Source organism: Pholcus phalangioides, unplaced genomic scaffold (assembly GCF_987345545.1).
Source record: "Pholcus phalangioides strain wild (caught in Gottingen) unplaced genomic scaffold, Ppha-v1.0 ptg000010l_1, whole genome shotgun sequence".
In the NCBI taxonomy this organism is placed as follows: Eukaryota; Metazoa; Arthropoda; class Arachnida; order Araneae; family Pholcidae; genus Pholcus; species Pholcus phalangioides.
Window position 1 is genome coordinate 37,173,498 of NW_028301603.1, and position 13,608 is coordinate 37,187,105.

The 13,608-nt window shown below is 46.8% G+C and overlaps 1 protein-coding gene across 1 annotated transcript in view; it reads right to left on the reverse strand.

Annotated features, from left to right (window-relative positions):
- The window catches only part of LOC149081384 (Ig-like and fibronectin type-III domain-containing protein 1), an 83,386-nt gene that overhangs the window by 15,352 nt on the left and 54,426 nt on the right, over positions 1-13,608 (reverse strand). Inside the window, exons 11-19 of the mRNA XM_089238200.1 lie at positions 9,985-10,265; positions 9,552-9,845; positions 8,560-8,691; positions 7,484-7,673; positions 5,505-5,717; positions 5,203-5,388; positions 3,618-3,783; positions 1,995-2,561; positions 1,062-1,243 (exon numbers count right to left, since the gene is read on the reverse strand). Of these exons, the coding sequence (XP_089094326.1) occupies positions 1,062-1,243; positions 1,995-2,561; positions 3,618-3,783; positions 5,203-5,388; positions 5,505-5,717; positions 7,484-7,673; positions 8,560-8,691; positions 9,552-9,845; positions 9,985-10,265 (2,211 nt within the window). The remainder of the gene's footprint in view (positions 1-1,061; positions 1,244-1,994; positions 2,562-3,617; positions 3,784-5,202; positions 5,389-5,504; positions 5,718-7,483; positions 7,674-8,559; positions 8,692-9,551; positions 9,846-9,984; positions 10,266-13,608) is intronic.

Below are 13,608 nucleotides of genomic sequence, written 5' to 3' on the forward strand. Positions count from 1 at the left end.
TAACACGTCATTCCGCTTTCCGGGTCACTTTTTTGGAAGTCCCAATTGTGCTCCGGCAGAAATTGGCACAGCTATGGCTTACTCCGTTTAACGAGTCACTCCGCTTACTAAGTGATATTTTTGCTCTTCCAAGAGTGTATACCCCCTAAAGCCATTAAAATTCCTTTGGGAACATGAAAATCTATTTTTCTTCTGGCCTAAAAAATTTGCCTACTTTAACCTACTCACAAACGTTTAGTTTTATGGTAGGTATCAGAGCCAGTGTATTTATTATTCGAATAAATAATTTTGAAGGATAACAACTTCATCCCTCTCAAGAATGTGTAAGGGTAGCTCAGCCAGCATACAATATTCTTCTATGCTGAATGCCATCAAATGAGAAATTATAACAAAAAAATATAGATCAAATAAAATAGAGACGCAGTACTGTTTTCTGGAGGGTTTACGGAAAATTCACCGCCGGAAAATTCGCAGCTAGGTCACTCACTCACATACTCACTGGGTCACTCACTCACTCACATACTCACTGGATCACTCACATACTCACTGGGTCACTCACTCACATACTCACTGGGTCACTCACTCACATACTCGGTCACTCATTCACTCACTCAGTAACTCAATCACTCACTCCCTCGCTAACTGACTCGCATCGAACTGTTGTTGGTGAATTGTTAGTCGGTGAATTTTCCTAGCGGTGAATTGTTGTCGGTGAATTGCTGGCGGCGAATTTTCCGGACACGTTTCTGGAGAACAAAACAAAATGACTAACGCTTATCTACAGTTTGAGGTTAATACATTTTAAGCATTTTCCAGCGCCAAGTTATACGTTCTGTGTGCGTTTGGTGAATTTGGCGAGACTTTAAAGTGACGCCATCAATTTTTAATTAACTCATTAATTATGGGTCGGATCAAAAAAATGGAAAATATTTTTCCATATCAGTTTTCGCAAGGAGTCACGCGTGTAATTGTTGGGCGGTCGATAATTACCACCCTGTATATATACTGCCATCTGTTGTTTCAGTCAAGAACCTATCGTGACTCACAGAGACAAAACTCACGTCGTTGAATGGAGTCATGCTGAGTTCTGTATCTGTCCCTCTCGTGAGTGGTTCCCTGAGCTTTCTATCTCTGTACCACAGAACCCTGGGTTCAGGATGGCCGGATACGAGACACCGAAGTTCCGCAGTGCTTCCCTCCTCCGCCGACACTGCTTTGTCCATGGACACCACGCTCGGTTGAACTGTAGGAACGAAATGAATTCAGATCAGTCACAACCAGTTCATATAATCAACATAGTGGCAAACTATAGAACGAAATGGATTCAGAGCTGAGTCACAACAAGTTCATGTGATGGTAAATTATGGAACAAAATGGATTCAGCACAGTCATAAGCAGTTAATGTAACCAGCATAAGGGTAAACTATGAAACGAATAGATTCAGATCAGTCACAGCCAATTCATATAACCAGCATAGCGATGAACTATGGAACGAAATGAATTCAGATCAGTCACAGCCAGTTCATGTAACCAGCATAACGATGAACTATGGAACGAAATGAATTCAGATCAGTCACAGCCAGTTCATGTAACCAGCATAACGATGAACTATGGAACGAAATGAATTCAGATCAGTCACAGCCAGTTCATGTAACCAGCATAGCGATGAACTATGGAACGAAATGAATTCAGATCAGTCACAGCCAGTTCATGTAACCAGCATAGCGATGAACTCTGGAACGAAATGAATTCAGATCAGTCACAGTCAGTTCATGTAACCAGCATAACGATGAACTCTGGAACGAAATGAATTCAGATCAATCACAACCAGTTTATGTAACCAGCATAACGATGAACTCTGGAACGAAATGAATTCAGATCAGTCTCAACCAGTTCATGTAACCAGCATAACGATGAACTATGGAACGAAAAGTAGTTACGAGCACAAACAACATAAATGTAAGGTCAGTGAATTAACGAAACAAATCACTTACAGTTTATCTCGAGCTTCAGAGAGCTCTGAGCTCCTTGTCCGAGCCCGTTGTCGGCGAAGCAGTCGACTTTGGTCACGTTGTGGCCGATATTCGGCACCACGAGCGCCACGTGACTCTGCTGCTGCTGGACCATGAGCTGACCGTTGAGGAACAGCGACACGACAGGAACCGGCATGCCCGTCGCGACGCACAGTAGAGTCACGTTGGCTCCTTCCACTATGGGAACGGGCGGGACCACGACGGGCGGGTTCAGGAACGCGGGGATGGCCGGATCCGTCCAGGCGAGGACCGTCTCGGACAGCGGGCTCTCTTTCTCCTCGGCGATGGCCCTTATCGCTATCGCGTACTGGGTGTTCACCGTCAGGTTCCTGAGAGTGACGGCGTTGAAGGTCGTTGCCATCTTGGTGTGAGAGCGCTCGATGCTTTCGGTGAGGTTCGCCGGCTGGTAGAAGATCACGTAGCTCAACGTGGAGTCGGCCGTGACGTGGAACGGCGATCTCCACACCAGCGACACCGTGTCCATGGTTTGATGAGTGATCTCCAGGGAGCTCGGTGGACTTAGAATGGCTGAATAAAAGATAATGACGCTTAATGACATCAACTTTTCATTTCAGGATGATGAATAAAAAATTCAACGCCAACAATTCAACACTAGGAAGATTCACTCGCAACAGTTCGTCACCAGTGAGTGAGTAAGCGAGTGAATGTGTGAGCAAATGAGTTGGTGAATGAGCTAGTGATGGAATGAGTGAAAGACCGTATGAGTAAAAGACCGAGTCACAGTGCTGTCTTAACTACCGGGGGCAAAGAGAAGAGAAGGCCGCACAAAAATGAGATCTTGTTGAAATTTTCCAGAGCAAACATGTAAATTTGTAGGTAAGCATTTTTAGTTAGATAAGACCTCAAGAAAATCACTTGGTCCGGGGGCCCATGATGCTCTTAAGACGAACTTCAGAGCCCGTAACTTCATGAGGGACCAAGTGAGTGGGTGAGTGAATAATCACATGAGTGACCAAGTTAGTGAATAATCACATGAGTGACCAAGTTAGTGAATAATCACATGAGTGAGCAAGTTAGTGAATAATCACATGAGTGACCAAGTGAGTGAATAATCACGAGTGACCAAGTGAGTGAATAATCACATGAGTGACCAAGTGAGTGTAATCACATGAGTGACCAAGTGAGTGAATAATCACGAGTGACCAAGTGAGTGAATAATCACACGAGTGACAAAGTTAGTGAATAAATCACATGAGTGACCGTATGAATGACCGAGTGAGTGAAAGTATGAATGAGCGAGTAAGTAACCATATGAGTGATCGAGTGAGTTACCGAATGGTGACGGACTAACGCACTCGCTCATTCTCTCACCTGCTCACTCGCTCTCTCACTCGCTCACTCATTCTCTCACCTGCCCACTCGTTTTCTCACATGCTCGCTCATTCACTCGTTTGCTCACCCACTAACTCACTGACTCATTTGATCAATTACTCGCTGGCTGACTAATCTGCTCATCGACTCACTCATCATGCCATTTCGTCGGTGGATTGTTGGCGATGTTTTTTTCCACACACTGTGACGTATTTCAAGAGCAAAAAAAAATAAATAATAATAATAAGTCACCGTTCACGGTCTCGTTGTAGATGACTTCCCTCTCCGGAGTGTGCGCCAGTAACACCAGGGAAGGCAGGGAGTATCCGTGCTTGTTGACCGCGACCACGTATACACTGTAGTGCGTGTTGCTCTTCAAGTTCTTGATGGTCATCTCTTGTTCCGTGGAGTTTTCTACCTGGAATAATTAAGAAACGTGACCATTGATTTTTCCAGTTGTCAACGGGCCCAGCTTCAATTACACTGGCTTCCAAAATAAGCAGGCGGCGGTTTATATGATATACGTTGTTATATATTGCACTCATAATTAGTAGAACACAAAACTGTGGTACTCGGGTGTATAGTCCCTTCACGCGGAGCTTTAGGCACACAGTACTGGCAGGTACTCTTTTACCAAGTGACGCTGCAACCATGGATGTAACAGTTGTAGAGATCGCTCGTCGATTCCGCTTGGATACTGTAACAATGTATCGATCATGGAAACAGTTGTCCGGAGATCTGTGCCCGATCGACCAAGGGTTACTCCACCCACAACTTCTGATGATCGGTATATTGCTATAGTAGCCAAGCGGACTCGATGAGCGACCTCAACAGTTGTTACGCCCATGGTTGCAACCAAGTGGGGAGTCCGAGGGGGGAGGGGATGAGAGCGATCGACTCATACAGGAGCCGAATAATATGGGGGGAAATTCACGTGTCCCGTAAAGTACGGGATAATCCAATGCAACTGCACAACGAGTCGCTTCTGAACCCAGCTGTCTTAACTCCATTCGAAGCTGATGGGTGCATTCGCAGCTGAAAATGCCTGCCTCTGCTCCATTTGCAGATGAAGATGTCTGCTTCATTTGCAGATGAAGATGTCTGCTTCATTTGCAGATGAAGATGTCTGCTTCATTTGCAGATGAAGATGTCTGCTTCATTTGCAGATGAAGATGTCTGCTTCATTTGCAGATGAAGATGTCTGCTTCATTTGCAGATGAAGATGTCTGCTTCCGCTTCATTCGTAGTAGCCGAAGATGTCTGACTTCGCTCAGGCATGGATACAGAGGGGGTCAATGGGAACGACCTCCCCTCCCAGGAGCGGTTCTCCCACGAAATTTGCGTGCTCCATAAAATACGGGACGACCAAACGAACTTACACAATTTGTCTCTCTCGTCGTCCTGGATCCGCTCCCGGTTGCAGTCGAAACGGTTGTCGCTGGGTGAGAAGCCACTATCTTGCACTATTGTGCGTGGAACGCTCCACCCGAAGGGACTGTGCTCAGTGCCATCTTAACGCATGGGCCCACCCGGGCACGGCCCGGGGGTCTCTAGAGAAAAGGGGCCTCCCAAAACAATTAAATGTGGTTGCAATTTCCGAGAATTCACCACGTAGGGCCTCAGAACAATCATTTGGCCCGGGGACCCATGATACTTTTAAGACGGCCCTGACTGTGCTCCCGAAAGTACCACGCGTTTGTGTTCTACTAAATATCCAATCCAGTGGGGCAAAATTAAAGTGGTGCCGTTATATAAAAGCCGTCGCATGTTCAACTTTTGGAAGCCAGTGTATCAATGATCGATACCAATAAGTAAGCCGTACGCGACAAAGACTCACGTTCTCGTAATCCAGAGGGTGAGGCGGCATATTCTCCTTGGTCTCCGAATACCTCACCTCGAACCAAACGGGGTCGCTGGACGTCTTTTCGAAGTTCCACCTGACTTCAATGTGCGTCGGTAAAATATTGACGGCTTTCAAGTTCTCCGGCGCTTGAGGCAGGTCTCCGATACCTTCCGACATGCACTGTAAAAGTGAACGACATTAGACTGAACGCATTGGATATAACATAGGTATACGATCTGATTTCTACCGAGACACCCTTTTTAGTAGTAATACAACTTGAGTCTCTCGATACACACCTGGATGATTTTCCCGGCATCCGCAGCGCAGTTGCTGACGGTGGCTTGCGGAGTCATTTCGAGGATGCCCGAGCATGTGGCGAGGCACTCCCACTTGACGCCTCTCCTCTGACAGCAAGGACGATGGTCGCGTCCACCGGCGCCGCATCTCACCAGAATCTCCAGTTGGTTCGCGCACAGCACGGCCAGTGACTGCAGGTCGCTCATTTTCATCTAGTCAAACAAGAATAGGAGCATATAATAAGCCATACTTTTATCATAATCTAGGTCAGCGGTGCTCAACCTTTAGAGGGATTGCGGGCCACTTCATTGGGTTGAAAACGTCTCGCGAACCACTCGAGTGATCCGCGACAACGCCGCATGTTATCTATGTATGTGCTTTGCCAACACCACCTATCGAAGCAGGCCTCCGTACGAAGCTCGTGATTTCACTGAACAAGCCCATTTCACCTATCGCCATTGGATATAGCAGGTCGTATATCCAATGGCTAATAACTGAACATGCACCTCGTACACATTCCTTAACGAAATTTCGAATGAATCGGCACATACCGGAGAGAGAGAAAAAATGTGTGTTTTGAGTGTATGCTTGTGGCTAACATATTTATGTTGTCATGTTGCGCTTGTTTCGTGTTCATGCTGCCATCTGGCTTCCATTTTCTGAATTAAAGATGGAAATTATTGAATTTTTCACGTTTTGTCAGTATCGTGTTTCTGCCTGCTTCGTGCGGAAAGACTTTTGCAAATGGGAGACCGGCTTATATCCAATGGCTATAGGTGAAATGACCTTATTCAGTGATGCCACGAGCTTCTTCTATAGGTGGTTTTGGCTGTGCGGGCCGCTTGAGTGCTCTGGAACTCTGCAACGGGTAACTTGAGTGTTTTGTTTGGATCTGCACCGTGGGTCACTTAAGTGCCCTGAAACTGTGCCACAGGTCACTTACGTGATCTGTCAATTCGCCCCGTGATCAATTCGATGGTCTGTAAATGTACCACGGGCCGCTTGAGTGCTTTGAAACTGTGTCGCGCGGATTATTCAAGTGATCAGTAAATTCCGCTTGAGTGATCTGGAACTCCGCAACGGGTAACTCAAGTGATTTGTTTGGAACTGCAACGGGCGTCACTTAAGTGCTCTGGAACTGTGCCACGGGTAACTTACGTGATCTGAAAATTTGCCGCGGGTCAATTCAGTTATCAGTAAATACTCCGCTAGTCACTTAAGTTATTTTGGTATGTGCTGCTGCCAATTATGTGAAACTGCACCGCGAGTCACTTAAATAATCATTAAATGTGCTGCGGGCCGCCAAAGTGACCTTGGACTATGTCCTGGGTAGCTCAAGTGGTACGTAAATATGCCGTGGAACTGTCCCAAGAGTTACTAAAGTCACGTGGAACAGCGCCGTGGGTCATTAGGTGATCTATAAATGTGCCACTTCGTTCATTTTTACAAAATGAAGTTTGAGATCGCGGGCCATATCAGATGGGACAGGGGACTTGATCTCCGTACCCATCAACCGATGGGTGGTAAGGGACAAGGTGCGGTGATGGGAATGGATGGACGTGTGTCGCAGGATGAGGACAGCCACATGGTTCTGTCTTGTTGGTTCAATGGACTGGAGAGAGTGCTCTGTGTGCTTCCACGAACGTGCTTATCGCTGTCTTGGAACGGCGGGGCCCTCTGCGGGGTTGGACCCTGCGGCTCTTGCATCGAAATGCCTGCTGGGCGTGGATACCGGGAGTGTTTTTCCAGCATGGCCCAGCCGCAAGGTAATCTGCTTATATCCCGCAAGGGACAGAGCAGGGGCCATGTTTGGTTTGGAGGAGATGAATACGAGGGGGAGGGGGCACATTTGACCATGGGTTGAGCATGTATGATGTAGGTCGATGAAAGTGCAGACGAAAAAACAATTAGATTTTGTTACAGAGTCATGATTTACGGGCGCGGGAACAAGCTCTACGGATAAATATACGGTTCTTACGTCATATGTACATAAACTGAGGCAGCTTTTGCGCATCCCCGCCGAAATGCAACAGGCCGTCTCGTTGTAGGCCGAGCTTTCCTGTTTGCCCGAATCGACTTTCTCGATGACGGGGGATGTCGTGAAGACTGCCCTCGCCGAGCCTCGGCTGAGGCCGTATTTGTTCTTGGCTGCCACGTACACCTCGTACCTAAAAAAATTGAATATAATCAAATAAACATTTCAAATAAAAACACAATTTATCGCAATAACAAGTACATGCGCCTCGTAAATATTCCTCTGGGGGGAAGTAGGAGCGGTTCTAGAGCGGATCGCGCCCTCCCAAGAGCCGAATAATATGGGGAGAATTTGTGTGTCTTGTAAAATACGGATTATCCGATACATCGCTCTGGATCCGCCTGCCTTCGCTCCATTCGCAGCTGAGGATTTCTGCCTCGGTTGATTCGCAGCTGAAGATGTCTGCTTTCGCTGAGGTGTAGATCCAGTATGGGGGGAAGGAATGATTTCCCCTCCGAAGAGCAGAATAATATGGCCATTAGCTTCATTCGCTGCCGGAAATGTCTGCCTTGGCTCCATTAGCAGCTGAAGATGTCCACTTTCGCTCCATTCGAATCTTAATGTCTACCTTCACTCCATTTGATGCCTGCCTTCGCTCAATCGCAGCTCCAGATTGGAGGAGTGATGGCGACCACCTCACCCAAGAGCGGAGTAATATAGTGAAAATTTATGTCTTGCAAAATACGGGATTGTACGATGCATCGACAGAATAAGTCGCTTCTCCGATACATCGCCCTGGATCCGCCTGTTTTCGCTCCATTCGCAGCTGAGGATTTCTGCCTCGGTTGATTCGCAGCTGAAGATGTCTGCTTTCGCTGAGGTGTGGATCCAGTATGGGGCAAGAGCTGAACATGGGAAAATTTGTCTGTCCCGTAAAATGTGGGACGATCAAACGCACTTACACAATTCGTGTAAGCACTTACACTCCCGTCACAACGTCCTGGATCCGCTCCTGTGGGGGGGGGGGGAAGGTCACAATAACCACCGATTTGAATTAAACCCAAATTAACAAGCCTCACCTCGTTCTAGGCTTCAGATTGTCCAGCAGATGGGGTGATTTAACGTCCGTGACGACGTTGTACTCGACCACCTCGTCCATTGCCACCTCTTTCCAATACAGAACGTACCCCTGCACAGTCTGTGGTAGAAGCCTGCGTAAGAGATAAAATAGCATAAATACATCATATAAGCACAAGCTTGACCATTCGAGCTACATTGTGTGGAGCGGGAAGTTTTTCTTAGATCAGGGTTCTTAAAAAAAAAATGTTTCAGCCGCGACCCAAAATCAACAAGATCAGCTTCGCGACCCATGGGGCTGTTTTTTTTTCTGAAATTAGTGAAACCAATGACGCAATAAATGTATTCATAACAGGACTGTAAACGAATTTGCACGAGTCATCTAGGAAGCTCACTGTGAGTGAGTGAATTTGTACGACCAATCTCGATAGCCATGGCCCCCACAGGGGGGGGGGGCTGGCAGGGCTCTAGCCCTGGGGTCCGGGACAGTTCTCATCAGTTTTTGCTTTTTACTCTATAAATTAACTACAGAAGGGGCCCGTGAAAAGTCTGACCGAGGGGCCCCACTCCAGGATGTGGGGGCCCGGTCGATAGCCCTTACGAATCAAGTTTAGATCGTGACCCATAATAACCCCCCTGTCTGTAAGTGGATTCTTACGGCCTATCCGATAGCCCTAAGAATGAAATTTGGATCGGGATCCATAAGAGCCCCTGTCTGTAGTGGATTCTTACGGCTTATCCGATAGCCCTACGAATGAAATTTGTATCGGGACCCATAAGAACCCCTGTCTGTAAGTGGATTCGTACGGCCTCCCTCGATAGCCCCTGCGAATCAAGTTTTGTCCGTGACCTATGTATAAGAACCCATGTCTATTAAATGTAGTTGAACGACCCATTCCGAAAGCCCCTGCGACCCATTTTCGGGTCATGCCCCATAGGTTAAGAACCCCTGTTCTAGATGATGATGAAAGAGATGATATAAATATAAACTTACTTTGGTGGTTTCCATCGAAGCACCGCCCAGTTGGAATGAACAGCCGTGACGAGAAAAGCTCCGGGTGGACCGGGAAGGACGCCGTAAAACTCCAGGAGGCAGTTGCCGAACACGTCTATGTGCTCGAGGCACACGAAGTGCCTGTAGTCGACGTTGGATATGTTGCCGCGACAGAAATCCAGGCAGACATCCGGGAGACCCCTCTGCTGACAGCACTGAGTGTGGTCCACGCCGCCGGCTATGCATTCGAAAGTGACGTTCACGTAAGGTGCGCACATTAGCACGTCCGCCAACCTGCGATTTACGGATACGGTTATATGAATACACACGCACACACACACACACACTCTTGGCAGTGTTTTCTAGCTTCACATAATGAAGTCTTAATTAGATAATCGTTAGTTTTTTTAGGACTTAAGGAATACTTTTTTACTTTACATCCTCATTGCCAGATGGGTCGCACAGGCTGGTCAGGCAACGACCGTCCGGAACGCCTTTCTTCTCGCAGCACTTTGTGATGTTCGGCAGCACGAACGACTCGGTGGAGTTCTCCATCGGCGCTTTGGTTCCGTCGAAAGGATGCGACAGGGTCAGGGCTCGGACCGCGTACGTCGGCATGCTACTTCCGTGAGAGTTCGACGACGCCATCTGGATTTCGTACATGGTGGTGGGTTGCAGCCCGCTTATGACGTACGAAGTCCTGTTTCCTTCTACCTACACACAAAACATGATACACAGGGCGAATTTCACATAATCTGCCAAGCAAAAGGGGGGGGGGTCATAGATACGGGCCCAAGTGTGGGACATGAAACACTATTTAGCAACCCTGTCCCCTCTCTAACCGTTTTCGAGATATGGTGGATTATGGAAGGAAAATGCGTCAAGTCTGGAAAAACTCCAAATTTATGAACATTCTGAGAGATCTATTTGCAAACATAAAAACAATGACGCCAATTTCATCAGAATATTCGGATTTAATGGCGAGCTACAGGCGCGGAAAGATTTTCGAAGTGCAAAATGGAATTGTCGCCAAAATTCTGAATCGATAATTCCGCAAACTCCCTTCTAGCCAAAATCGGACAAATTTACCAAAAACTTTTCAGATGCACCAGCTTTCGAAAGAGCCTGCAATAAGCCATATCGGTGTCCTAGTTCAGAAGAAATTCAACCTTTTGTTTGTAATACAACACTGAAATCTGCGTTTGTTGACAATTCGATTTTGAACTTCGCCAATGTATCAGCGCTTGTAGCTCGCCAATAAATCCGGATATTCTGATGAAAACGGTGTCTCTTTATAGAATTTTTTTCTGCTCTTTATAAATATATAGTTAGTTTGCATGTGACTATCAAGGACCCTTTAACAAGACACGAAGATGCTAGAGCCATAAGAAGAATACTGAAAGAGAGGAGGAATGTAGCACTGATGTGGGTGAGAGGCCATGTGGGCGAACGTGGAAACGAGGAGACAGATCAGTTGGCGCGGGAAGCGACGAAACTGGAGACAACGTCCCAGGAGAAGAAGATCCCTGCGGCAACGGTCAAAAGAATAATTAAAGGGCAGACAATAGTGGAATGGCAGAAGCAATGGAATGATCCAAAAACAAACGGACGGCTTATTCATAGAGTCATCCCAAAAGTCCAGTGGAAAGAACGTTACTGGAGTAGGGAAAAGACAATCTTCTTCTCGGGCCATGGACCGTTTCCCACCAACTTCAAGCGTTTCAAAATTTCCGACAACGAGCAGTGTATATGCGGAGGAGTGGGGAGTCCAATTCACTTTGCCACGGAATGTGTCCACACCAGTCGTTTCCACTTAGTTAAGCCACGGCCGCAATTGGAGAACGAGTGGTTTAAAAGAATGGCCAAGAATGATAAAGCACTCAGGAAAATCAAGGAACAGGTCGGCTTTTTGGAAGAGGACATGAAGTGGCTCCATAATAAGCGGACGGGAGCGGCAGATCGAGCGACGAGCCCACCTGCACCCAGGGGAAGGAGTGAGAGAATCAGGAGACAGAACAGGAGACGGGACGACAGGGAGAAGAAGAATGGACTGAGGAGGAAAACGACGATCAAGAGGCAGACGATCTAGGCTCCGACTTCCAATGAGGACGAGGCCAAGAAGGAGGAAGGCAGGAAGTCACGAATTAGTCGTTAATTAAACAACGGCGAAAGCTGTTCCTTGTAGGCAAAGGTCGCGAGGAAACCCTTGAAACCATGCCGGATGAGCGGCTGGCCAGGTGTCAGGCCGTTGAATGCATTCTGTGTGTTGTACACTTAGTATACAGTCGCTTTCGTGGCCCGGGGTATTTGGGGCACACACACACACACTCATACTTTTGGCACAACTCAATCGGTAGTAAATTGCCTATGGCAATAGACCGGAGTTGCGCTCGGTTTGAATGAATGAATGTGACTCTTTCAGAAACTTTACAAAATCAGGTTTTTTTCCCGACTTAAAGCGTATTTCTCCCATAATCCATTTATCCACCATTACTCGAAAACGGTTCGAGATCGAACAGGGTTGCTAGGGTGTTTCACGTTCCGCTTGGGTTCCTTTATCAATCACCCTCTTTCGTTTGGCAGATCAGCTCACGTTCACTTTGTATACTCACGGTCAAAAAACAATAAAAATAACGCACCAAGAAAGCGTAGTTGAATCGCTACGAAAAAATTGGCAGGTCATGTTTATACCACATGTAGGTATGCAAATGATTAGTGTTGCGAAAGAGAATTGTGCAAATAATCCCGCCACCAGAGGGACGTAAAAGTTTTTTCCCGTTACTCTTCAAAACGACCTCAGAGACTGCTTTCATGAAATTTAAATCTGTTTTCACTTGATAAACTATTGCTGATTTGCTGAAGATGCTTTTAAGACGCATTCAAGGACCTCTTACGCAACTGCGGGACTTTGACCGAGATCGCATCGTTGGGTTGAGCCAAGCAGGGTGGACAAATCCTGCAGCTTGCTCAGAACGGTCAAGTTTAGGTCAAAACATCTATTAGATTGAGCCAAGCAGTGTGGGCAAATCGATGTTTTGCCCTAAACTTGATCGTTCTGAGGGAGATGATGGGAGCAGTGGGTGTGTAAAAAAGCACGCACACACGTCAAACATTCCGGAAGCGACAAACCTGGGCAGCTATGGATTGGTACCGTATCGTCTTCGACGATGGAATCGTGATTCCCTTTTTCGTTCAGTGATGGTCTTGTTTGACGATGCCACCCCCAGTGCTCAATGGACGAATAGTGCTCATTCTTTGGAAAGACATACGACCCCCCCCCCCCCCAACTGCAGGTGTGATGTTCTGGGGAGCCATCCTTTATGAAAGACGTTCATCTCTAGTCGCGATACTGGGAATCATATATATGTCTAAGCGACATGTCCAGAAATCCTACAGCCGTATGTTTTACCAAATCATAGCAGGGCTTCCTGCGGTCATTTTTCCAGCATGATAATGCTCGCCCAAGAGTTTCCTCAAGAACGTGTGCGTCAAGTTGAAACCTTTTCTTTTCCGGCATACACTCACCCGACCAATCGCTAATTGAGCAGATATGTGAGACCAGCTGAGACGACAACTTAATCAACCCGTGAGCTTGCAGGAAAAGATACCCAGTTGCAACATGAACGGACAAATTCGCCTCAGACCAACCAACATACAGAATTTGTTGGCATCAATGCCAGACCGTATCTTCTCTTGTATCTCGTGAGGCGGCTCCAACAAAGTACGTAGTATTGTTATTTTTGGTGTCTCTGTGCTGTTGTTCTCCACTACAAATGATCATTTCGTTCTGTGTGTGTGATCATCTGATCATTCAACATGGTCTCTATGGGAGAAATTTTGGTGCCGGAAGATTTTATGCGTTAAACCTGGGTATCTGTTATCCGATTAACCGAGGCCGACTGTATATTATATTTGCGTTTACTTTATAGCAAAACAAACTTTTTTTTTTTGGTCCTTGAACAGAGGGGGATTTAACGGCAGGTGTACAGCGCGCCCCCGGGACCCCGACTTCTGCAGGGGGGCCCCGAAAAACTATATACTTTTTTCTAATTTAAGG